Source organism: Oryza glaberrima, chromosome 10 (assembly GCF_000147395.1).
Source record: "Oryza glaberrima chromosome 10, OglaRS2, whole genome shotgun sequence".
In the NCBI taxonomy this organism is placed as follows: domain Eukaryota; kingdom Viridiplantae; phylum Streptophyta; class Magnoliopsida; order Poales; family Poaceae; genus Oryza; species Oryza glaberrima.
The window spans coordinates 13,189,450-13,213,639 of NC_068335.1; the positions used below are offsets into that span (position 1 = coordinate 13,189,450).

Genomic DNA, 24,190 nt, shown 5'->3' on the forward strand with positions numbered 1-24,190 from the left:
AAGCAAATCGATTAGAATCCAAAGGTTTAGTGAAAATATCAGCAATTTGCAACTTTGTGTCCAAAAACTGCAATTCAACATCTCCCTTCTCAACATGATCCCTCAAAAAGTGAAAACGAATATCAATGTGCTTTGTGCGTGAGTGTTGAACAGGATTCTTAGCAATGTTAATAGCACTAGTATTATCACAAGAGAGGTACTTTCTCAAAAGTAAGACCATAATCTTTCAAAGTAGATAAAAGCCAAAGAATCTGTGAACAACAATTAGCAGCAGCAACATATTCAGATTCAGCAGTTGATTGAGCAACACTAGATTGTTACCTAGAAGACCATGCAATCAATGATGTACCAAGAAAATGACATGTTCCACTAGTACTCTTCCTATCAACTCTACAACCACCAAAATCAGCATCGGAATATCCACTTAAGCATATAGAAGATGAAGTAGAATACCAAATTCCAAACTCAAGTGTATGATTCAAATACCTCATTATACGCTTGACCGCTTGACGATGTGAAGCACGAGGAGAAGCTTGAAAACGTGCACACAAACACACAACAAATTGTATGTCTGGCCTAGAAGCAGTTAGATACAACAATGATCCAATCATACTTCTATATTCCTTTTGATCAACAGCTTCACCATCTTCATCAGGATCCAACACAGTTGTAGAACCAATTGATGTTGAAATTGGCTTGCAATTCTCCATCTTGAACTGTTTCAAAAGATCCTTCATATACTTCGTTTGATGCACAAAAGTACCATGAGGTGTTTGCTTAATTTGCAAAAAGTACGATAACTCACCCATCATGCTCATCTCAAATTCCCTGCGCATAGTCTCACCAAAATCTACAACCAAAGCGTGAGTCGAATAACCAAAGATGATATCATCCACATAAATCTGAACGAAAAGTTGATTATCACCATGCTTAAGAACAAAAAGCGTTTTGTCAACCTTTCCCATTGTAAAACCTTTCGCAAGCAAAAATTTCTTAAGCCTATCATACCATGCCCTAGGAGCTTGTTTCAAACCATACAAAGCTTTAGACAATTTAAAAACATGGTTGGGAAAATCAGAATTTTCAAATCCTGGTGGTTATTTGACATAAACTTCCTCATGTATAAAACCATTTAGAAAAGCACTTTTCATATCCATTTGATACAATTTAAAACCTTTTGAAGCAGCAAAAGCCAACAAAAGTCTAATTGCCTCAATTCTAACAATAGAAGCAAAAGTTTCATCAAAATACAAACCCTCAACTTGAGTAAAACCTTGAGCAACAAGTCTAGCTTTATTTCTCACAATCAAACCATTCTCATTTTGTTTATTTTTGAAAACCCACTTGGTTCCAATAATAATATGTCCAGAAGGTGGTTCAACTAAAGTCCAAACTTTGTTTCTCTCAAAATTTTCAAGTTCTTCATGCATGGCGTTAATCCACGATTCATCAGTTAATGCATGTGACACATCTTTGGGTTCAAAAAGAAGCAACAAATGCAGAATTTGCATAAACATCATAAGTCGTTACCTTAGACCTTGTAGTCCGCTCACCTATATTACCAATGATTTGTTCCGGTGGATGTCGTCGTTGAATGTGCAAAGGAGCCGCGACTTCTGAAGTTGATCCACGTTCTGTATCATTACTGGTCGAAGTTGTAGTTTCCGGAGGACCATCTCGAACAGCATCAACAGAACCCTTAGCCGACGACCCTGGCCGGTCTCACTGTACGTCCTGCGCCGGTCTGACTGGCCTGCCGCCCAGTCTAACCGGCCAAGCCGACCTCGTCATCGTCGTTGTCGTCGCTCTCCTCTTCAAAAATACGACCATCCTCCCCCTGAACCTGTGACAGTGTACCTGCAATGTCGGGTCTAGTACCTGGACTAGCCTCATCAAAGGAAACTTCGCAAGTCTCAACGATTTTGTTAGTCTCCAAAATAAGTACACGATAGCCACGAGTATGTGCGGGGTAACCAAGAAACAATCCATCGGTAGAACGTGCCTCAAACTTATCCAAATTTCTAGATTTCAAGACAAAGCACTTGCAACCAAAAACACGCAAATGTGAAACTTTGGGTTGATGTCCAAATCGAAGTTCATAAGAAGTTTTTCCAAGTTTTGATCTTAAGAAAACCCGATTTGAAATATAACAAGCAGTGTTAATAGCCTCGGCCCAAAATTTTCTAGGAGTTTTATATTCATCCAACATCGTTCTAGCCATCTCAACCAAAACATGATTTTTCCTTTCAACAACACCGTTTTGCTGAGGAACACGAGGAGAAGAACATTCATGTTCAAGACCTCTTTCATTGCAAAATTGTTCAAATGAAGCATTTTTAAATTCACCACCATTATCACTTCGAATTCTTTTCAAAGAACCAGGAAATTCAAGCTCCAATTGAAGAAACAAACCACGAAAGTGTTGAAAAGCTTCGTCCTTAGTTGCCATAAAAAAAACCCAAGAATATCGAGAAAAATCGTCAACAATAACCAACACATAGCACTTTCCTCCAACAGATTGCACTCTAGCTGGACCAACAATGTCCATATGTAATAGCTGTCCCGGTGCATCCGTCATCACAGAAACAATAGGAGTATGTGAAGAAGCAACCATCTTAGCATGACGACACGGTGTACAAACCAAATCAAGATCTTTCTTAAGTTTAGGCAAACCACGAACAAGATCCAAACCAATTAGCCTAGTGAGATGATCAAAACCAAAATGTACAAGTCTACGATGCCAAAACATCACATCTTTATCAAATTTAGCAACCAAACATGTTATCACAGGTGAAACAGGATTTTCAAAATCAGCTTTAAACACTCTTCCATAACGAGAAATATTCAACACAGAATCACCACAGGAATCAAAAACTTTACTTCCAGTTTTCTTAAAGTGAACCTCAAAATTTTCATCAACAATTTGTGAAACTGAAAGCAAATTGTACTTTAAATCCTCAACCAAAGCTACATTCTTCAATTCAAATTTTTCATTTACCTTAACCAAACCTGTAGCGAGAAAGGCACTTGTAGAAGCATCACCAAAGATAATCGATTCAGTCTTGGACGCCTTTTTGAGTGAGGAGAACCAATTTTTATCACCGGTCATGTGCCGCGAACAACCGGAATCCATGATCCACACATTCTCCTTCCTTGCCACCAAAGGCTACACAAAAGCAGAAGTCGAAGCCTCAGTAATTAGTTAGATGATAATAAAAATTTAGGAATCCATTACTGAGACACACGACCAGAAGATCCAATAGTCATATATCCACGTGCAAAATCAATTTTAGAATTTTCAGAAAAATTCCTCCGAGGCCGGTCAGACCGGGGGCCAGTCTGACCGCCTCTGTACCGCCGGTCTGACCAGTGCCTGGTCTGATCGCCGCTCAGTAGCCGGTCTGACCGGTCGCCGGTCTGACCGTGGGACCCACTGCGGTCTAACCGGTTTCCTCGAGGGAAAAATCCGATTTTTACCACTTTGATTTTGCAAAAGCAATCTCTCTCTCCTTTTTCTGTTTATGAGCTAATCTGAAACAAACCAACAATATGTCCATCTTTGCCATAAAAAGAACAAGTATATTTTTCACGATGATTAGACACATTGGTAGAATTAGAAGATTTAGCAACACAAGCAACACCAAGAGATTTTACATGCACAACATTGGATTTTGAAGAAGATGCACTCATAGTAGACATGATACCAGCAGATTTAAACACAGTTTTGTTAGTATCAGGTTTAACCAAAATCTCACTCCTTCTAGCACCAACACCTAACACAACAGGAGGATGTCTAGAATTATGAGCATAAGGATTAAAACCTAAACCACGATTATGTGTGCTAACCTTTGATTGATCCAAAATCATGTTGAGGTTCTTTTTACTATCAGAAAATCTTAGCAAAGAATTTTTCAAATAAGAAACCTCTTTTTCCAAATTAGCACAATTTTCACAATCTACCATCACACCTTTGCTTTTACGACATTTAGTGCAAGAAAGCACTTCATTGTTTTTTCACAACATCTTCCATGTACTCAACACGACCTAAAGCATCTTTCAATTTCAACTTATTCAAATTACATGTTGAGCAATCCAAAACATCATGAGGTTGTTTTAACTTTTTAGCAGAAATCATATTAAACATCAAACTAGCATGAAAAGCAATTTGATATTTTTGCAACAACTTTTTAGTTAAAAACAACTCATCCAAAGTGCGTGTGTGCAAAGCAAAACTACAAGCAAGAGAAGATCTATTTTTCAAATCATGTGCAGCATTAATATCTCTAATTTTTGAAATCTCATTCATTAAAACCTCACAATTTTTGCAATTATCATCATTAGGAATAAGAGATTTTAATCTAGCAATTTCAGATTTAAGAGATTCAATGATAAATTCCTCTTTTCTATACATCTTCTCACACTTCTTATTCTTTTCACTCAAAATATTAATAGCTTCCTCAAAAGCACTTACCTCATTATCTTCATACTCTGTGTCAGATTCACCACGCGCCATGAAGCAAACATCGGAGATGTTCTTTCTCTTATCATCATCTCCACTCTCACCATCTACATCACTTAGTGGCTCGAAGGCGGCGCAAACTTGTTGAAAAGCCTTCCTGAGATTCTCCATCTTCCTCCCTTGGTATGAACCCTTCGGCTTGTTGTTGTTCTTCTCACCATCTTTGTCTTCTCTTTTGCCTCTCCCAAGCTTAGGACAATGCGATCGAAGATGATCAATTGAACCACATTCAAAGCAACGATTTGGACCACCTCTTTTCCTGTTCCTGGCATTATTCATAGCTCGAGCAATTCTGTTAGCAACCAAAGCCAAATCCTCCTCCTCGATTTGTTCAAGTTGATCATCGGATGTGGCATTAAAAACAGCAAGAAACGAAGGCTTAGATGAAGAAGCATCAACATCTAAAGAAGAAGAAGAAGAAGAAACCAAAGCACTCGACTTAGCATCAACTTTTCGAGAAAGAACATTCATCTCATGTGTTTTCAATTTTGTATAAAGTGAATCCAAAGTCAAAATAGACATGTTAACATACTCCTGAATAGGTGTAACTTTCATTTCCCAAATAGACATATCAAGACCATTCAAAAAGTGATGAGAAATCTCAGATTGTGGATAATTAGCATCATAAGAAGAATCAACAGATCTAAGATCACTCAAAATTTTATTAAACCGAGAAAGATAGTCATCCAAAGCTTCTCCAGGTTTCATCTCAAATTTAATATACTCCTTTTTGAAGAGATCACGACGAAGTTCTTTAATGTTATTTGTTCCCTGATGAAAATTACTCAAAGCAATCCAAATCTCATGGGCAGTTTGAAGATGAGCAACACGATCATAATCCGAATGAGAAATCCCACTCAAAAGAATATTGCGAGCTTTGCAATTTTGTTCAAACTCAGTTTTTAAAGCAGCAGTATTAATAACTTCAGGAATCACATAAGGATGAGAGACTTTTCTCCAAATATCATAATCTTCAGCCATAATATAAGATTGCATCCTACTACACCGACGAGGAAAATCCGTTCCATCGAAAATATGAGGCTTAGTTGAAAACCTAGCGGGAGTAGCCATGGCAAAAACTCTAAATCAATAAAAATCCAAAGAAAAAAACAAGGTCTGATACCACTTGTAGGATCGAATCACAAGAACTAAGCCAACCAGAGGGGGGTGAATGGTTGATATACCCAAAAACCGAAAACTTTTAACGGAAATAGAAGTTACCCTCGAAATCGACGGAAGTTGGTCTGACCGAGATTAATCTGCCGGTCTGATCGAAGCGTAGCCGCCGGTCTGACCGGTGTTGATCTTCTGGTTGGACCGCCCTGGAATCCCAGCCGTGCCTGTTGTCGCCGCCGGTCTGACCGCAGGTCACCCGCCGGTCTAACCGCCGGTGTGTTGCCGGTTAGACCGCCTAAACTCGGTGAAACACAAATCGAAGAACTCTTAAAGTGGATGACGACTTTATTGATTATCTCTGTGTTTACAAAGTGCACCAACAGCACTCCTTACAAAAATTTCAACTAAACTCGAAACCCTAACTCAAAACTCAACTCAATTGCTCTCAAAAGGGATACCGGAAAACCTCACGCTCCCCCTCTATTTATACCCGAGGTAGACAGCCTAAAGCCACGAACCAAACTCATACTAGGAGTCCTAAACACCTTAGGAAATCCTCTAGTACAAGAAAGAAACTTTACATAACCAATCGTACCAAATTTGAACTCCTTCCAAATTCGACTCCGCATCCCATACGCACACAATAACTCCATCGTATGCCATATGGAATCTCCATCAACCACGTGCATCAACTCTAGCCTAAGTATCCCGCATGATCTCTGACCACCACGGACATCGTCTTATCCCCAAGCCGACTCCCGGTCCATCACCGCAAATACTCTCTCGAGGCATCGAGTCACCTACACATGAAATAAACAAAGAAACCATATTCCGAGACCAAGCTATCTCCAACTTGACTCATTAGTAGCAAACAACAGTATTACATACGTATAGTATTCATCTAGAAGTCATAATCATGAAATAATCACAGATATCCAAACAAACAACCCGAAACCGAAACCGACACAGTATCGGCCGGTCAGACCGCGGGCTGGCCGGTCTGACCGCTCGATCACCGCCGGTCTGACCGGCTACTAGAGCCCGGTCTGACCGGTCACATGAAATAATGAATCCTGCAATCACCTGTAAATCCAATCATCTCCAAAACCACTTCACATTACAGAATCTCCAATACCCAATTGTTCATCACAGAATAATAATAACAAAACACCTTTGATTTTACATAAACGACTTAGCCCCTGTTTAGTTCCCAAACAAAAATTTTTCACCCTATCACATTAAATATTTGGACATATTCATGGAGTATTAATATAGACAAAAAAACTAATTACACAGATTCCGTGTAAATTGCGAGTCGAATCTTTTAAGCCTAATTGCGTCATGATTTGACAATGTGGTGCTACAGTAAACATTTGTTAATGATGGATCAATTAGGCTTAACAAATTCACGTTGCAGTTTCCAGGCGTAATCTGTAATTTGTTTTGTTATTAATCTACGTTTAATAATTTAAATGTGTGTCCGTATATCCGATGTGACACGGTTAAAATTTTCGTTTGCAAACTAAACAGGCCCTTATAATATGAAACAGAGGGAGTACATATAAAGCCATTTGGATGGGCGTAGATTCTTATTGCTTACTTCCTTTATTCCTAAATTCTTCTATCACCAGACGCTATTTATATTTAAAACTTGACCAAATGAATTTTTATAAAATATACTTCCTCTGTCATTTTATGTTTAACGTTAGTTAGTTCAAACCGTCAAATATTTGTGGAAGAAGGTAGAATATATATAAAAAGTTAAAAGAAATTGTATTATCAAAGTGTGTTTTCACCCTAAACAGCATTAAACTTTTGTCAAAGTGTGTTGCATCCTAAACATAAGCATTATGCTTTTATTCATTGTAGTCTAACCATTTAAAATGCTTTATATTAGTAGTCAAAGTTGAAACAACATCGATCGATAGTGATAGTATTTGGAACAGATGGAGTATGATCTCTGAAGCCCAAACCATCGTATCGGGTGACTTAATAGTGACAAATATTTTGGCTAGGCCGGCGTAAGGTAAGCCCAACGCAAACTAACAGCCTGAGCTTGTTAAGATGTCAAAGAGGAATAAGTTTGCTTTAGATCCCTCGTCTTTGACGCCAAGTATGAATTCTGTGCTTGAACCGCAATATCAAATATAACATCTCTTAACTTGCAATACCAGAGTGCGCCCAAGATCACAGGGCGTGCCTGGTTTCGACTAATGTGGTGTTGAGTCAATGTGGGATCCATGTGGGCCCTATATGTTAGTGACCAGCTTGTCCCTTCTATCTCCTACTAACCCATCTTACCCTCGCATCACCAACTCTCCCCAACGTCTCTATCTCAGTCCCACACTCCCACATCTCTCCAGTGCAGCGGCTGATGGGGATCGGAGAAGGTCAGCGTCTGGTGGGAGAGGAGTTAGGTGGTGTGAGCAGTTTGGCGCAGGCCACGGGAGTGGGGAGCTAGTGCGATACAAGAAGGACGTCGTGCCGTACCGCGGAGCCTAACGGTAGCATGGAAGCACCGCGTGGGCTAGCTGTGAGGAGTCTGCGCCGTCATTTGAGCAACACTACCTCCGCCCAAGCCGCACGCAGCTATACGGGGTACTAAGCTCCAAGCTCCACTATCCGGCTGCTGTCATTGGCTTCTCGGCTCCAAGCTCTACTGCCGCCGCCCGGTTGAGCCAACGTCGCGAGGCCCCTCCATCTTCGCTTGCCACCACTTAGGTGAGAGTGGAATAAAAAAGGCAGAGAAAATAAAGATAAACAGAGAGGAAGGAGAAGAGAGATGAGGGATGTGCCAACATGTGGGATCTGCCAATGTTTAAATTTACATTTTTAACTGAAATGCCTTATAGGCGGTCACTTAGGATGAAACTACCATCAAAATCACATAGGGATTTAAATTGGTCCTGTTTAAATAGTTTGAGGTACTCCATATAACACGGTTCAATGACGGAATCTCAACTCGTTGTCAAGAAGATAGACCTAAAGTGAACTTTATTTCTCAAACAAGAAGGTGCGAATAAAGGCCCCCCATCTTTTAGCCCAATAACAACGGGGTCATCTTTTTTCTTAATGGGCCGTGCAAAGTTTCAGCCCATGATGCCCGTGGGCCCCGTAAACTCCCGTTTCCGTGCATGCCAAGAAGCCTCTCCCCCTATAAAAAAAAAACGCTCCCGACAAAGAGGGGGACCCAAACGAGTCACCTCTCGCACCACCACCGCGTCAGTATACAAACGGCGGCGGCCAACCAAATTCCGGCAAGTCGTCGTCGTCGTCGCCGTCGTCGAGAGAGAGTCAAACCCCCCACACGCAGAGAGAGCGAAACCCCACCCCCCTCCTCTTCCTCATCCACCCCACGCACGCCTCGTCGCGGCCGCGCGAGGTGAGCTGGAGCGGGCGGCGGCGATGGCGGCGGCGAAGGAGGCGGTGGTACCGGTGGAGGGGCGGAGGAACGTGCTGGTGACGAGCGCGCTGCCGTACGTGAACAACGTGCCGCACCTGGGGAACATCATCGGCTGCGTGCTCTCCGCCGACGCCTTCGCGCGCTACTGCCGCCTCCGGGGGCACAACGTGCTCTACGTCTGCGGCACCGACGAGTACGGCACCGCCACCGAGACCAAGGCCATGGAGGAAGGCTGCTCCCCCAGGGAGATCTGCGACAAGTCAGCCTCTCTCTCTCTCCTGCTTGTTCTTGTTGAGGTTTTGGTTGCTCTTCTTCTTTTCAAGTGAACCACTCTGCTCCGATTATTTGATCGATTGAGCAAAATTGTGGCATGGCATGAATTTTCCCCTAAATTTTGAGGCGATTTCATATCGAATATTAGGAACAGACGAGTTGTGTAATTTTGTAATGGGGATCCAGTTCGGGTTAGGAACGAAGGGAATTGTCAGCTTCAGCTGTCTTATCCTTTTGGAAGCAAATTGTCAAATTGCGCAACTCTCAATTGGTCCAAGTCCCCAACGAAACAAAAATCTTCCTGTCCCACTAGTTAATCCTTTTTTAAAAAATTTTGGATTAGCGCTTACTAGTACAGCTTTAACAACTGAGTCCTCTCTCATGCCATGTGCGTAATGAAGGTACCATGCCATCCACAAGGAAGTGTACGAGTGGTTCGACATCAGCTTCGACATCTTCGGTAGAACATCGTCGCCGCAACAGACCGAGGTCTGCCAAGACATCTTCCTCAAGCTACTGGACAACAATTGGCTGTCAGAGAACACAATGCAGCAGGTAAAGTTATAGTGTCAGTGCAGGGATTATTACTTTATTGGTATCTTGTTTCAATAGAAGTTTTAATTTCCATTGTTTCTTCTGTGATGTTTTTTTGCTAACAAATGGTGATGGCTGTGCTTACCTGCTGCAGCTTTACTGCAATTCATGCCAAAGGTTCTTGGCTGACAGGCTTGTGGAGGGCTACTGCCCCACAGAGGGATGCAACTATGACTCTGCCAGGGGTGACCAATGCGAGAAGTGTGGAAAATTGCTGAATTCAACTGAGCTGGTTAATCCCAAGTGCAAGGCATGTCATGTCTGTTAACCTTTTTTCACTGCTACTACCCACAATGCATTTCTTTGATGTGCTGTGAATTTCTGAACTTTCTTCAGGTTTGCGGGAGCACGCCTTGTGTCCGCGACACGGATCACTTGTTCTTGGAGCTCCCTCTGCTGAGGGAGAAACTTGAGAAGTATATCGACGAGACTTCTGTGACTGGATCATGGAGCCAAAACGCTATTCATGCAACAAATGCTTGGTTGAAGGAAGGGTTGAAACCTCGCTGCATTACCAGGGATCTGAAATGGGGTGTGCCTGTCCCACATGAGAAGTACAAAGACAAGGTTTGTCATCATTTGCTTGTGTTGGTGAATACGAAAAATTCTAAACTGTATATTGTTCAAGATCGTGTCAGTGATACTTGTGAATTGGTTTCAGGTGTTCTATGTCTGGTTTGATGCACCAATCGGGTACATCTCCATTACGGCGTGCTACACGCCTGAGTGGGAGAAATGGTGGAAGAATCCAGAAAATGTTGAATTGTATCAGTTCATGGGTAAAGACAATGTCCCATTCCATACGGTAAGAGTACATATTCTTTTGGCAACTTGAGCTTCCAAAGTGTCATTCAGTTTTTATTAGATTCTGTATGTCCAAATACACGGGCTTCATCAGGCCTTCTCTTTTCATGGAGATCATATTTCATGCATGTAACAAAATATTTAGGTCATGTTCCCCTCCACACTACTTGGAACTGGAGAAAATTGGACTCTGATGAAGACGATTAGTGTGACAGAGTATCTCAATTATGAATCAGGTAAGACGACTGTTTTTGTGGTTTACATTCCAAATAGGTTGTTTCTTACCTTTTCAGATTGGGTGCCTTGAATACTAAATTACTACGTATGTATTTTCAGTGAGCCTATGTGGACGTCTTCTTTATGTTAGGATTCTTTTTTTTCATGAACAGGAATTTGAGTACTAAATTATGTTTTTTTTCATGAACAGGAAAGTTCTCCAAAACAAAGGGCATTGGAGTGTTTGGGAATGATGCAAAATCCACAAATATTCCTCCTGAAGTGTGGCGATACTACTTGCTTACCAATCGTCCCGAGGCTAGTTTTTCAGAAAAAAAAATCATAATATTTCGGTTATGCCTTTATGTAGGCATCTACATAACTACAATAAGAAATTTGTTTTGAACTGTTTTCTGTTAATTCCAGGCATCAGATACATTGTTCACTTGGACAGATTTGCAAGCCAAGTGTAACAACGAGCTGCTGAACAATTTAGGGAACTTCATCAATCGAGTACTAAGCTTTATTGCGAAACCAGAGGGTTAGTAAAACGAGGAAAATCTTAGTTCTGAACATGATACCTCTATTTTAGTGCTCTGTTTCCTTAAGATTTGTCTAGTAGCATCCGCATTCACTTGTCCATTTTATTCTGATTAGCTCCTGCATGATCTGTCTAACAAGATGTTAAGAAATAAGAAGTTAAGATAGTTCAACTGCTGTTGCAGGAACTGGATATGGTTCTGTTGTACCTGATTCTCCTGATGTGGATTCCCATGCTCTGACTCAGTCATTGGCTGAGACTGTTGGTAAATTGATTGATCAGTACATCGATGCAATGGACAAGGTAATGCATTGATTTTAAGTTGTATTAACTGTACTACTCAATAAATCTGAATTTGAATTGCCTCTACGGATCTGAAGAATCGTGCTAACAACCATTTCCATTAACAGGTCAAAATAAAACAAGGGCTGAAGATTGCAATGGCAATTTCTAGCGAAGGAAATGCATACCTACAAGTAAGCCTTTATTCTTCTTTTCTTCCCTTATGCTCCTAATTGTACACTAAATATACTTTGGAGTGGAACTGTCTAAAATTTTCCATTAATATGCAGGAGAGTCAGTTTTGGAAGCTTTACAAACAAGATCCAGCCAGTTGCGCAACTGTGATGAAAACCTCAGTTGGAATTGTGTACCTCTTGGCATGTTTGCTGGAGCCTTTCATGCCAACATTCTCAAAAGATGTATGTCTCTTGCTTCGCCGTACAAGTTACTCGCATATTTGCACATATCTTTAATGAGAATCTAATATGTTCGTTGTTCTCTCACGCAGGTTCTGCAGCAGCTAAATCTAAGTCCAGAAGAGCACCTATCATTTTGTGATGAAAAAGGAGAGGTTGAGAAGGCCAAAAGACCTTGGGATCTCATACCATCAGGCCACAGGATAGGGAAACCTGCACCTTTGTTCAAGGGATTGGTGAGCTTATATGCATATTTGGGGACCATCTTTATCTGTTTTACTAACCTTCCTTTGCTTCATGCCTCCCACTATGTGCAGGAAAACGAAGCGGTGAAGGGCTTGAGAGAAAAATTTGCAGGCAGCCAAGCTGAGAGAAAATTGAGGACTCAAGTCGCCGCACAATTGGAAGCCACAAGCATATAGAAAATCTAACACTATTTCCCTTCAACTTCTAGATGTTAAATCCGGGCTTAACAAAAGGAGCGTTTGTTTTCTTTATTTTGCCTTGAATAATAAATGTACAGTGTAGTGACTTGAGATTAATGATAATACATATTACTTGTAATTCCAAAACTCAAATGCTCAATTGATTTTAGTTTATTGTTGATTAATTATTGAGGCTTGCACATATGCCACTGTTCTGAAAATCTGTACTTGATGTTGTTTTTTGTCTACCGTTCTCTCCAATATCTTCAGAATTACTCGCCCACTTCAATAGATATTGTGAAATTACGCCAGAATTCGGAAGCTCACTTACAAGCCATATGCTGTAAAAAAGAAGTAAAGAACATACAAGCCATATGCTGGGACACCCAGTTCGTGGAATACCTATTCCATCTGGCAAATTTGATCACTGGTGATTTTTGTAACCCTGCTTAGTTGACTGCCCTGAACTCTGAACCTTAATCTTCTAAGTACTCTGGTGCAAGCCTGAGACTTGACTGGTAGGGCACCTTCCTCGTATCCAGAAAATACTTTAATCGTGTCTAGAATTATATAAATTACTCAAAGTTTCTGATACATATCAGCTGCTATCAGTAGAATAAGAAAATTTGTGGAGCTGATGACAATGTATGATAAGAAAACTTAGATGCCCATATTCTTCAAGATGGGGGGCCACGGCAAAGGAACTTTATGCCATTTGCTTGAGCAAGCTTCTTTTATTCATTCCTATCAAAATGTAGTAGAATAATATCAACAGAATCCAATTCTGGCAGGTGAGAACCTTTTTTTTCCATAAGAGAAGGGAGGGTTGTCCATTCTCTGTTTTCTCATATTGATGAATCTCCAAGAGGATACCAACAGTACATTGGAACGGGAACACAAAAATAGAAAGACCATCTTGAGGGGTGTCTTTAGCATTCAGAACTGATATTATAAGAAACTTTTACAGTACATAGCAGCAACGCAATTGCTTGCAATTTATTTATTTATTTATTTAGTTATTCTTTATCCGCATTGCCAACTTAAGAGGATTCCGCCACATTATAAACGTCTTGGTAGCTCTTGTATTGGAGGGGAGTGAATGCACCGAACTCATCTCCTCTATTATGCTTGAGCCTCTGAGCCTCTTCTCTTGAGATGCGATATGCATTTGCTAGAACATCAGTTGGGAGAGCACGGAAGATGGAACTCTTTCCTGCAATGTGGCTTACCATAGAGTTAGGGTTTGTCTTGAATGCAATGTAAGCACATCCTTCTCTTTGTGCCTTCTTTACAACTACATAGTGTTGTGGTACAATAAGTAGCTGTCCACGACGAAGCTCTCCGTTGAACACCGTCTTTCCATTGTTGTTGACAACTTGAACCTGGGCTCGGCCTTGAGTAATATACACGATGCTGTGAGCGTTGATGTTCCAGAACGGTGAAAGGAGTGCATTCTGCAATAGAACAGATACACATCATTAAGCATATTGTGTGCATTAAAGCTTTTGCCAAGAAAAAAAATGTGCTGTTCATTTACCTGGTATAGATTTACTTTAACGGCGCTCATCTGTACAAGATTAAGAATGGGGAAATTCTGGCTGTTGAGATTTGTAACCCTTCCAGCTCTTGGGTTGTATGTATCAGCACGGTTAGGATTATCGATGTTTTGCCTTACCCTCATGGTGCAAAAGGTCTCATCCAAACCGTTAGGGCAGCCACTCCCATATTGACTTTGCTGATATCCTCCTTCTTGATAACGCTCTCTTGATTGCATTTGTCCTTGTTCCTGCTCTTGCAATGATGCATATGGTTGCAGCAAACTGAGCCCGCGTTCAACGCGGACAATTTCTCCTCTTTGGTCATTTTGACACTGGAGCTGCCTTGCAACTTGGTTGCTTATGCCAAAAGCCTCGCTAAGCAGTTCAGTGCTAAAGCCACTAAATATGTTTTGTGACCGCTCCTCAACTTCACGCCTGTATGCTTGAGGGTTTCTCTTATTTCCAGCTAACAAGAAATCCTAACAATTGATTACGAGGTTAAATCATTGTCTAAGAAAAGTGGAATAAAAAGGTCAAAATAATAGTAAAATGTTTAGTTTTGTATAAGTTTTGCTTAATTACCCTCTGTCGAGGGTCAAGTTGATTAGCACCGTTGTTGATATCAGTGACATATATGGCAACAACCGGCACTTCACCATCATTGTAGCACCAATGAGCTACACCAGCAGGCAACGCGATAACATCTCCTTGTCTGAAACGGTGAATCTTTTGATGTTCATCCTTGAACTTATGGCTTTGGCTTTGACTTTCGGTCAGTTGGGCTTGCCCTGATTGTTGGAACTGCTGCTGGTAGGTCTCAGGACAGCCTGGGAAAGTCGGCCCTGTTATACCTCTCCCTGAAAGTATGGCATGCATGTTAATTACAAGCAATGTAAATATCGCAGCCAATCATTAATTCATTATGCACTTAAATTGTTACACAAACCTTGGATGATATATACTAGAGATGCACCATTAGTGTAATGGGGTAGTAGTAGGCCTCTAGGTTCAATAACTCGGCGGACAACAGATACTCCGGTACATTGAAACAACTCATTAGAGACATCGAAGAACTCAGTTGTGCCAGCTTGAGACCTCACACTCCGAATTGGCTCAAATGCTTGCAACCTATCAAATCTACATCCTCTCGGACTTCCACGACGAGAACTCTGCCATTGACTAGTGCTCTGGCCTAATAGCTGCTGGGCTAGGGAGCCATCGCACAAGAGGAACAAGCAAACTGTGAAGAAAACTATGGGGCGATTTATGGATGCCATGTTGTTGTAGGACTAATGAACTGAATGCTTTTTGTGAGAAACAATGAGAAATCATCGTGCATTTATAGTGAGATAAAGGCTCTTGCATCTAAATGTTAAGATAGAGTTTGTTAATGTCCAGACATGAAGTGACTCATGATATATGAAGTGTGGTACACGAAAGGTGGATGAATAATGATGGACATACAGATATGTATAATTGACGCAGCATTGTGTTGTTCTCTCTCTTTCTTTTGCAATATGACATGGATAATGTAAAGCCCTCCTCTTTTTGACACGAAAGGCAAATGAATTTTTGTGAGTCATGCCTTGTCTTATAAGCTCTCCTCTTTTTGCAACATGACATATAGCTCTGGAGTTTTATGTACACATCATTTTGCTTTATCTTGCTTGAGTCTGTGATTTGTCATGTGTCACGCCTAATACTCATCAAACGTGACTTATGGGTTTATGTTCTAACATTTAGCTGAAGATACTTATGTAGATGAGTAGGAATGAATAGGTTGAGAGAGGCATGATATGATGCATGAGTTGCTATGTCATCGATGATATCTTATTTTGCATTATGTCAGTGGAGAATGCAAACTTTGCACATTGCTTAAGGGTTTCTTATCCGGGGTGAGAGAACTTTTGAGGCTCATCGAGGATACACGACTCATCAAAATGTTCTTTTTATTTCGTGGTCCCATAATGCTCACACATTACTCATGATATTGTTTCCTTTTCTAACACCACATCTTCTTTCATTACTTTTAGTTTTGTCTGTACTACAGAATACAACAAACTGCCTTGTGCATATTTTGGTGTTTTATTTGGGTTGCCTACACCATGATTAACTTCTTATTGCTGTGAGCAAAAACCAACACCCTACTGCTAACTAATTATTTGAACTGCACGGCACCTTTCCAAAAGCTCCCTCTCCCTATGACCTTGTCAGTTGTTTTCCTGAACAGGTTGCTGTCATCTTAGCTTTTCCATGCAACAAATGCTTTACAAGAGGTGTGGACTGGTAGGTTGTAGCATTATTTGGCTGGGTTAAGGCTGTGTTCTTGAGTGCTGGTTCAAAACAATCTCTCTAGTACGAAAAACAGAGTGACTTATTAGCGCATGATTAATTAAGTATTAGCTATAACTTAAAAAATGGATTGATATGATTTTTTAAAAGCAACTTTCCTATACATTTTTTTTGGCAAAAAACACACAGTTTAACAGTTTGGGAAGCGTGCTCATGGAAATCAAGAGAGTAAACGAATGCAGCCTAAATATCATTGCAACACTATTGCTCATGATTGTTACTTAAAGGTAGCAGTGTAAGTCCAAAAAGTCCACATTATCCTGTATCTACAATTACTTCAATGGCCTTTGTAAATAGAAAATATATACTTCTTTAGGAAAACATGCTCTTAAAAATTCACTATATATCAATTTCTCACTGTACAATATTTTTTTCAAATGATTTATAGGGCGAGTTATATAATCTGTTTTTTTCACACTCCTCTGAGGCTACTAATAGAAAAGAAGGAAGTACAACACAAATGGAACATGTATACAATTCTACAGTTAATTCAAGTTCAACATATCAAATGACTTTCCATGGCATAAGCAATCAGGAAAAAACCAACCCAAGCAACCATAGTGGGTAAAATAACGTAAACAGGGAAGACTTTTACCTTATGCTGAAGAGGAGCATCGATAATGGTGAGTGGTGACCCAGAAGCAACTCTCATCAAACTCAAATCCAAGGCACTGAACACGCCACCACATTCACATCCAATACGACAACATCATTTATGATTTATAGGCCTGGACACAAACAACCTAGATAAATGTTTCCAAATATGGAGGGTGAAAAACAAAACAGAGGAATTCGGCCTGTGAAGACATAAACACAGGCAAGATTGGCTGCTCAGCAAAGGCCTCATAAGCATTTCATGTTGTTGATGGTTAGCACAGAGTCTCCATTCATATTGCAGCAGATTGGAAATCACATACATCATGATCCGAAATGCAGGCCAAAAACCAGAACAAAATGTAGAAGGGGATGAAGCAAGTAGTAGGACAGCATGGAATACCAAGGAGAGTAGAGCAAGGACTACAGAGAGCTAATGGAGAAAACCTGAGGAGGGGGATGTGACTTTAAATGCAACGGAGGAGAAATGGACGAGGCAAAACAGAGCATGAGAACCACACTTACCCAGGAAGTGCTCCGCACGTGAGGGTTGAGTAAAGAGCATACAAGAACTTTGCAATATGCAGTGGAACATATTGTTTCCATTGACATCAAGCTGCAAAAGAACGACCAGAAAATTCTCGGGGAATGCCTCAGATAGTAATCAACATGAAGTATACCCTTCTCGGAACATGGCCTGGCAAACCAGCACAAATCAGCATGATCGAGTTCCTGCATCTGTGAATTGTGCATCACAACTGCACATATCATCTTGCACAGCTCAGCCAGCTGTTCCAGCCAACAGAACACTACACCGCACCAGCCGCAGAAATGCTAAGCAAGTCTGCAGAATGCTTTATTTGTAGGGTGATCTCATGCAAGCAGTCATAAATAGCATGACTATCCATATGTGACTTGTCCTTCACGATAAATTCATGAACCACACCATTCAACTCAATGCAGCTACACCCAGGAACTTTCTCCACTCCCAAATGTCTCATCATAGCCCTGACTTTGTCAGCCTTCTTCCTCATGTTCGCTTCTGCATACATATTAGCCAGTAGCACATAGATTCCACTATCACTAGGATCAATTTCTACCAATTTCATTGCTGCCTTTTCTCCAAGAGAGATATTACCTTGCATCCTACAAGCAAAGAAGATAGCACCCCAAACTACTGCATCAGGTTCCGTAGGCATAGTGTTTACTAGCTGCTCTGCTTCGTCTAAATGGCCTGCCCTGCCTAGTAAGTCTATCATACATGAATAATGTTTCATTTTCCTCTCAAGATGATATTTTGTCTCCATCAGAGAGAAAAATTCCCGACCTTCTTTCACCAAACCAGCATGACAGCATGCTGAAAGAACTCCTATAAACGTAATCTCATCTGGCTTCTGTCCAAGCTCTATCATTGTCCGGAAGTGCTCTATGGCCTCATTGGCATGTCCATGATTTGCTAGACCACATATCATTGCTGTCCATGTGAGTGCATTTTTCTCGGGAATTTCTTTGAAAATGTGGATAGCTTTCTCAATGTTTCCACACTTAGCGTACATGTCAATGAGAGATGTGCCAAGCGCAACACTAAATACAAGGCGATGTTTCTCAATGTACCGGTGAACCCACATCCCCATTTCTAATGCTCCGAGCTGCGAACAAGCAGTTAGAAGATTGACCATTGTGATCTCATCAGGCACCACACTTGCTTCCTGCATCTCATGAAACAAGGAAAGGGCCTCCTTGCACTGCTTACACTGCACATAACCGGTCATGAGTGCATTCCATGGGAACACATCCCTTTCAGGCATCTCATCAAACACTTTACGTGCATCGTCCATCAATCCGAACTTGGCAAACCCCACGATCATCGTCGTCCAAGAGACAACTGTCCTGTGCTCGATCCTCTCGAACACAGACTTTGCCATCTCTAAACTGCCACACTTGATGTACATATCCATCAGCGCATTCATCAGCCTCACAGTGCAACTCACTCCGTTACTATCCATGAACCCATGAAGCCGCCTCCCAAGCTCCAGGTCACGCATCTGCCCGCACCCCGACACAGCCGCGATCATCGTGACCTCATCAGGCCTCACCGCTGCATCCTCTGCCACCATCCTCCAGAACAGCTCCAGCGCCTCCGCTGGGTTCCCCCGCCGCACGTACCCTCCGATCAGCGTGTTCCACGACACCAAGTCCCTCACAGGACTTCGGTCGAACAGCCTGCGTGCGTCCTCCATGGGCCCGCGGATCGATAGGAAGTGCGTGGCCGCGTTCACCACGAAGACGTCGGAGTCGAGGCCGAGGCGGAGGACGTGCGCGAGGGCCGCGTCGCCATATCCCCACTCCCGCAGGCGCGCGCAGGCCTTGAGCAGGAACGGGAACGTGAGGTGGTCGGGGCGCGCGGTCCCGGAGCGGAGGAGGGCGCGGTAGAGCGGGAGGCAGCGGCGGACGACGCCGTGGCCATGGCGGTCGCCGTCGTCGGAGAGGGAGAGTGCTCGGATGGCGGCGTTGTAGGCGGAGGCCGGGAGCGAGGAGAGGAGCGCGAGCGCGTGGCGGAGCGGGGAGGGCGGCGAGGTGCGGGCGTCCGTGGCGGTGGCGGTGGTGGAGAGCGCGTAGGCGACGGCGAGGAGGGAGGAGAAGTCTTGGAGGAGGCCGGCGGCGAGGAGGTGGGCGTGGATCTGGAGGAGGCGGCGGAGCGGGGGCGGCGGGCGGCGCGCGGAGAGGAGGGCGAGGAGACGGGAAGACGGAGGCGGAGGCGGCATCGTTTGGGGAGGCGGGAGGAAGCGGAGGCGCGGGTGAGAGGTGAAACTGTGCAAGGCTTTGGAATGGCCCGCATGTCAGGGCCAGGTTGGGAATGGGCTGAATGTTTGGGCCTCCACACAGGGCGGAAGGAAAAAGTACACCGCAGGTCCCTCAACTTGTCATCGAGTTACAAAATCGTCCATCAACCACAAAACCGGATACATGACATCCCTCAATTTACAAAACTGTTCACTTTAGGTCATTCGGTGGCTTTGATCCCGGTTTTATCCGACGTGGCGGCTGAGCCAGCGTGGAACCCACGTGAACCCTACATATTAGTAATCCATGTCATCACCTCTCTCTTTCCCCTCATCTCCCTTCCTCCTCTCTTTCTCTCACTTTTATCCTCTTGGGCAGGCTGGCCAGTGATTGCAGGGGCAAGAAGCCGCCGCCGTGGAGCTTGGAGTGAAGCGAGGGGTGCCGACCCTGGTGGCGCTGGCGGCGGAGACGAAGGGTGGTCTCTACTACCTCTCCAACCTTGACCAGAACATCGCCATTGTCGTGCAGACCGTCTACTGCTTCGCGGCAGCCGACGACGATGCCGCCACCGGTGATGCACTGAGGGAGCCACTCCTGCACAGGTTGTTCCGGTTCACGTCCGAGCCTATCGTCCATGTCAAGGTGCTCGTCGCGATCGACGGCAGTGGCAGTGGGCGCGCGCCCACGATGTTCGAGGCGCTCGCCGGGTTCGTGTGGAGTGTTGACGGTCGTTACAGACAAATTTCGGCCACCAATATAACTAAAATAATGCCGGTGGTTGGGGCAGGCGGCGGCGGTTGCTGGCCGGCTAGAGGAGGAAGAAGGGGCAAATAGGTGGGCCCCACCTATCGATGACCCGGAGAGAGGAGGGAGGGGGCGGGCCGGCCCAGCAAGGGGGCGGCGCGGGAGGCGAGTTGGGCTGATGTCCCAACAAAGGAAAAGGGGAAAAAGAAAAGAGGAAAAAGGAAAAATAATTTTCTAGGATTTATATATTGCAGTTTATTGTTTTTAATTAGTTAAAATTATTTCCATGGCTTTGAAAATTCCGTTAAAAATCTTGTTAATGCATTAGAGCATGGGGAACTCAAGAAAAATTCTATCACACCGATTCCAATTATTAATTAGGATTCAACTCTAGGTTAAATTAAACAATTTCTTCTGGCAATTTATTAAACGAATTTAAAGCTAGAAGGGGAAAATTTCAGGGTGTGACAGGCGTGGCGGTGGGATTCGTACTGGTGGGCACTAGTGCCGCCGCCCTCTCCTTCTCCCACATCGCCACCGCCGCGTCGCCGGTCGTCGGACCTCCTCTCCCGCCTCACCCCAGCGACCTCCCCACCCGCCGGCTCGCCTGCCCAGAGGAGAAAAAGTGAGTGAGTGAGTGAGAGAAAGAGAGAGAGGGGGGAGGAGGAGGAGGAAGGGAGAGGAGGGGAAAGAGAGAGGTGATGACATGGTGTACTGACATGTGAGGCCCACGTGGGTCCCACGCTGACTCAGCCGCCACGTCATACAAAACCGCAGTCAAATCCACCAAAGGACCTAAAGTGAACAGTTTTGTAAGTTGAGGGATCCGGTTTTGTGGTTGGGGGACGATTTTGTAACTCGATGACAAGTTGAGAGACCTTTGGTGTACTTTTTTCCAGGGCGGAAAGGGCATCACTCGTGTGAATATAGATGATAAATGGGTTTGTGGGTCATCTAAAGTGATGTATATCCTATGTGGCAACCTAGTTGGCAATGTAATTGGCCCATCCTTCATTCCCTATATGGCTATATCTCTATTGTTACTCTTCAATACACATCCCCTTCTCTTCCCCGAATTAGATTGTCCATGTCTTCTGCTCAAGTGCCATCTCCATGATATGCCTAGAACCATAGCCTATGTCTCCTTTGCCTCTCAATGATCCCGTCTTCCAAACATGTAATTTCATTGGTGTTGCCTTGCTATCATGGTTGCTCCGCTACACCCCCTCCTTCACCTCCTTCATTGGTCATCTGTGCCTCTTGCTATAGCTTCCTTTGCTAACACCATCTTACCAACTAAGGAGGATTACGCGTCAAGGAGAGAGAGAGAGAGCGCGCGAAGAGGAGGACACTACTTCTAAGGGAGAGGAGAGTGAAAGACAGGTCACCAATATCAAGGAAGGAGGGTGAACATAGAAGATGAACTAAAAATAAGGTTAAAAGACACTAACACCTGACGAAGCCATGCACCAAATCATACCTTACTATAAAGTTGATACTCACTAACTCCTAAAGCTCAACATGCAAGTGTGTTACATTATCACACACTAGCAATTATTATATATAGTATTTTAAATATCATGCAAAAATGACATATCATTTACAATGTTATATTTTTACTTTTTAGAATTCAATGTGTAAGCAATGTTAAATCATTATCTCTACATTATTTTTATATTATTTAAACATATACATCTACTATTTTTATAAAGTATAACATGCATTTATTCACATATCCCACAGCAAAACGTAGGGTATCAACTGGTTAAAGAATGATGAGAGCATACAAATTAAAATGGAGGGCGTAGAGAGCCAATTGACAGTTGGGCCACCACTACATAGGACTAAATCCGGATTTGTTTATTACCATGTTAGTTGGTTGATGGTATGTAGGATAACTAAACCAGTATAAAACCTACTCATTTAACAAAATTATTGTCTGGTTTGAAGATTTGATGGTGTAAAATATCTCTGTTACTAGTTAAGAGGGTAAATCAGACCAACTTCAGAAAAAGAGAGAGAGGGTAAATTGGACCACGACAATACTAGATCTAACTTTTTACTATGTAGAAAGCTAGATGTTCATTTGTTGACTTTGGCCTATATAAAAAGCAACTCCGTGCCTCGCTACAAGGCTACAACTGCAAATTAATGTGTTGATACTTTCTTAGCTTTTTCTTAGATACTCCATCCGTCTATAAATATAAATAAGCATTCTTTTTTTATATAGAGGTTAAGTTACAAGAAAATTGCAGTAATCTTAGGTTTTTTTTACGATAATGCCACTCACTAAATACGCTAAAGGAAGTTGAACCATCGAACTAGGAAGAGAGAGGAACTAGGAAGAGAGAGGTCCACGGTTAATGAGAGGTGGAAAGGTAAAAACAGTAAAAGTTAACGAAGCTTGTTAGAGCAAGTTTAACAGTATAGCCCACTACTAGCTCTAATTCATCTATAGCTGATCTAATAGCCAATTTATATAATAGTTGTTTACTATACTATAAATATATGGTCCCACCTGTCATATACACATTGTGTCTTGGAGTCCGTGCTGCAGTTGGCTACAGATCTATAGCCCGCTGCTCTTCTCTCTTATCTTTTATCTCATTAAAATATGTTTATAGTTGGCTAATAGTCTTCTATTGTACCTGCTCTAAGACATTTTTTTCCCCTTGTCCACTTGTTGTGAAATTATTAAATAATTAAAGCGATGCCTGTCACTAATAATAAATCTATAATTCATCGTCTTGCAAACTGATAAACCCTGAGCTCCACTTGATACGCTCACGGTTCTAATTGGTCCGTTCTTTCGGTGAGTTGATGATAATTAACTACGATTTGAGAGAAACGTTGACGATCCGACATCAACCATACAAAACGTTATTGTATTGCGCCTTAGCAATTGATACACCTCTCCGTGAATTACTGATCTTGCAAATGCAAATCAACCTTATTCCTGCAAGCAAATCGAAAAAACAAGCAAGAACAAGATAAAATCAATCCGATATTGCAAATAGGAATTGAATACAAATGATAAGTTGGGGTTCCAAAGACAAACAGACGAGTAATCACTAGAACGGGATCGTTTATCTGTGACGGGTTGAAAGCATCATCACTATCGGGTAAGGCCCCCGTCACTGGGCAAAGGTCACTGATGTGAGGAAAAATCTCAATCGGGCAAAAGCCCGTCACGGATGGATGTTATCTCAATCGGGCCGAAAACAAAGCCCGTCACAGATGAGTATGACCAGTCAAACCAGCGTAACAAGGAGCCCGTCACGGATGACTAATCTCAATCGGGCACACCACTAAGCCCGTCACGGATGAGTAGTCATCTCCATCAGGCATTTAGCCAAAGCCCGTCACCGATAGGTTTGACCCCACGTGTTGAGTCAAACTAGTCCCGGTTCGGACGACTTATCTCTATCGGGTGTATTCTAAAAGCCCGTCACGGATGACTAATCTCTAACGGGCAGGACTCTATAGCCCGTCACGGATGAGTTATCTCTTTCGGACATTAGCTAAATGCCCGTTAGGGATGAATTTAGAACCAAAAAAAATAAAATTTGTCTTTTTGGCTAGCCTCAGG

At 42.6% G+C, this 24,190-nt stretch overlaps 3 protein-coding genes across 4 annotated transcripts; 1 reads left to right on the forward strand and 2 right to left on the reverse strand.

The window, feature by feature from the left end:
* The first annotated feature begins 8,808 nt into the window (after positions 1-8,808).
* LOC127753439 (probable methionine--tRNA ligase) lies at positions 8,809-12,810 on the forward strand. Its single transcript, XM_052278921.1, has 13 exons — positions 8,809-9,297; positions 9,713-9,866; positions 10,000-10,155; positions 10,242-10,472; positions 10,567-10,710; positions 10,855-10,945; positions 11,137-11,243; positions 11,352-11,466; positions 11,651-11,769; positions 11,877-11,942; positions 12,039-12,167; positions 12,257-12,400; positions 12,482-12,810. The coding sequence occupies exons 1-13, from the start codon at positions 9,041-9,043 to the stop codon at positions 12,584-12,586; spliced, it is 1,818 nt and encodes a 605-aa protein (XP_052134881.1). The 5' UTR covers positions 8,809-9,040; the 3' UTR covers positions 12,587-12,810.
* Positions 12,811-13,629: 819 nt separating this feature from the next.
* LOC127785856 (glutelin type-A 2-like) lies at positions 13,630-14,270 on the reverse strand. Its single transcript, XM_052313223.1, has 2 exons — positions 14,127-14,270; positions 13,630-14,043 (listed from the first exon to the last, which is right to left on the reverse strand). The coding sequence occupies exons 1-2, from the start codon at positions 14,268-14,270 to the stop codon at positions 13,630-13,632; spliced, it is 558 nt and encodes a 185-aa protein (XP_052169183.1).
* Positions 14,271-14,855: 585 nt separating this feature from the next.
* On the reverse strand, positions 14,856-19,848 carry LOC127753105 (pentatricopeptide repeat-containing protein At2g22410, mitochondrial). Of its 2 annotated transcripts, none has more exons than XM_052278571.1 (3): positions 17,599-19,848; positions 17,075-17,207; positions 14,856-14,984 (listed from the first exon to the last, which is right to left on the reverse strand). In XM_052278571.1, the coding sequence occupies exon 1, from the start codon at positions 19,836-19,838 to the stop codon at positions 17,883-17,885; it is 1,956 nt and encodes a 651-aa protein (XP_052134531.1). In that variant the 5' UTR covers positions 19,839-19,848; the 3' UTR covers positions 14,856-14,984; positions 17,075-17,207; positions 17,599-17,882. The 2 variants fall into 2 exon arrangements, with proteins under 2 accessions (XP_052134531.1, XP_052134532.1); XM_052278572.1 differs by lacking the exon at positions 14,856-14,984 and adding an exon at positions 15,197-15,334.
* Positions 19,849-24,190: the final 4,342 nt, after the last annotated feature.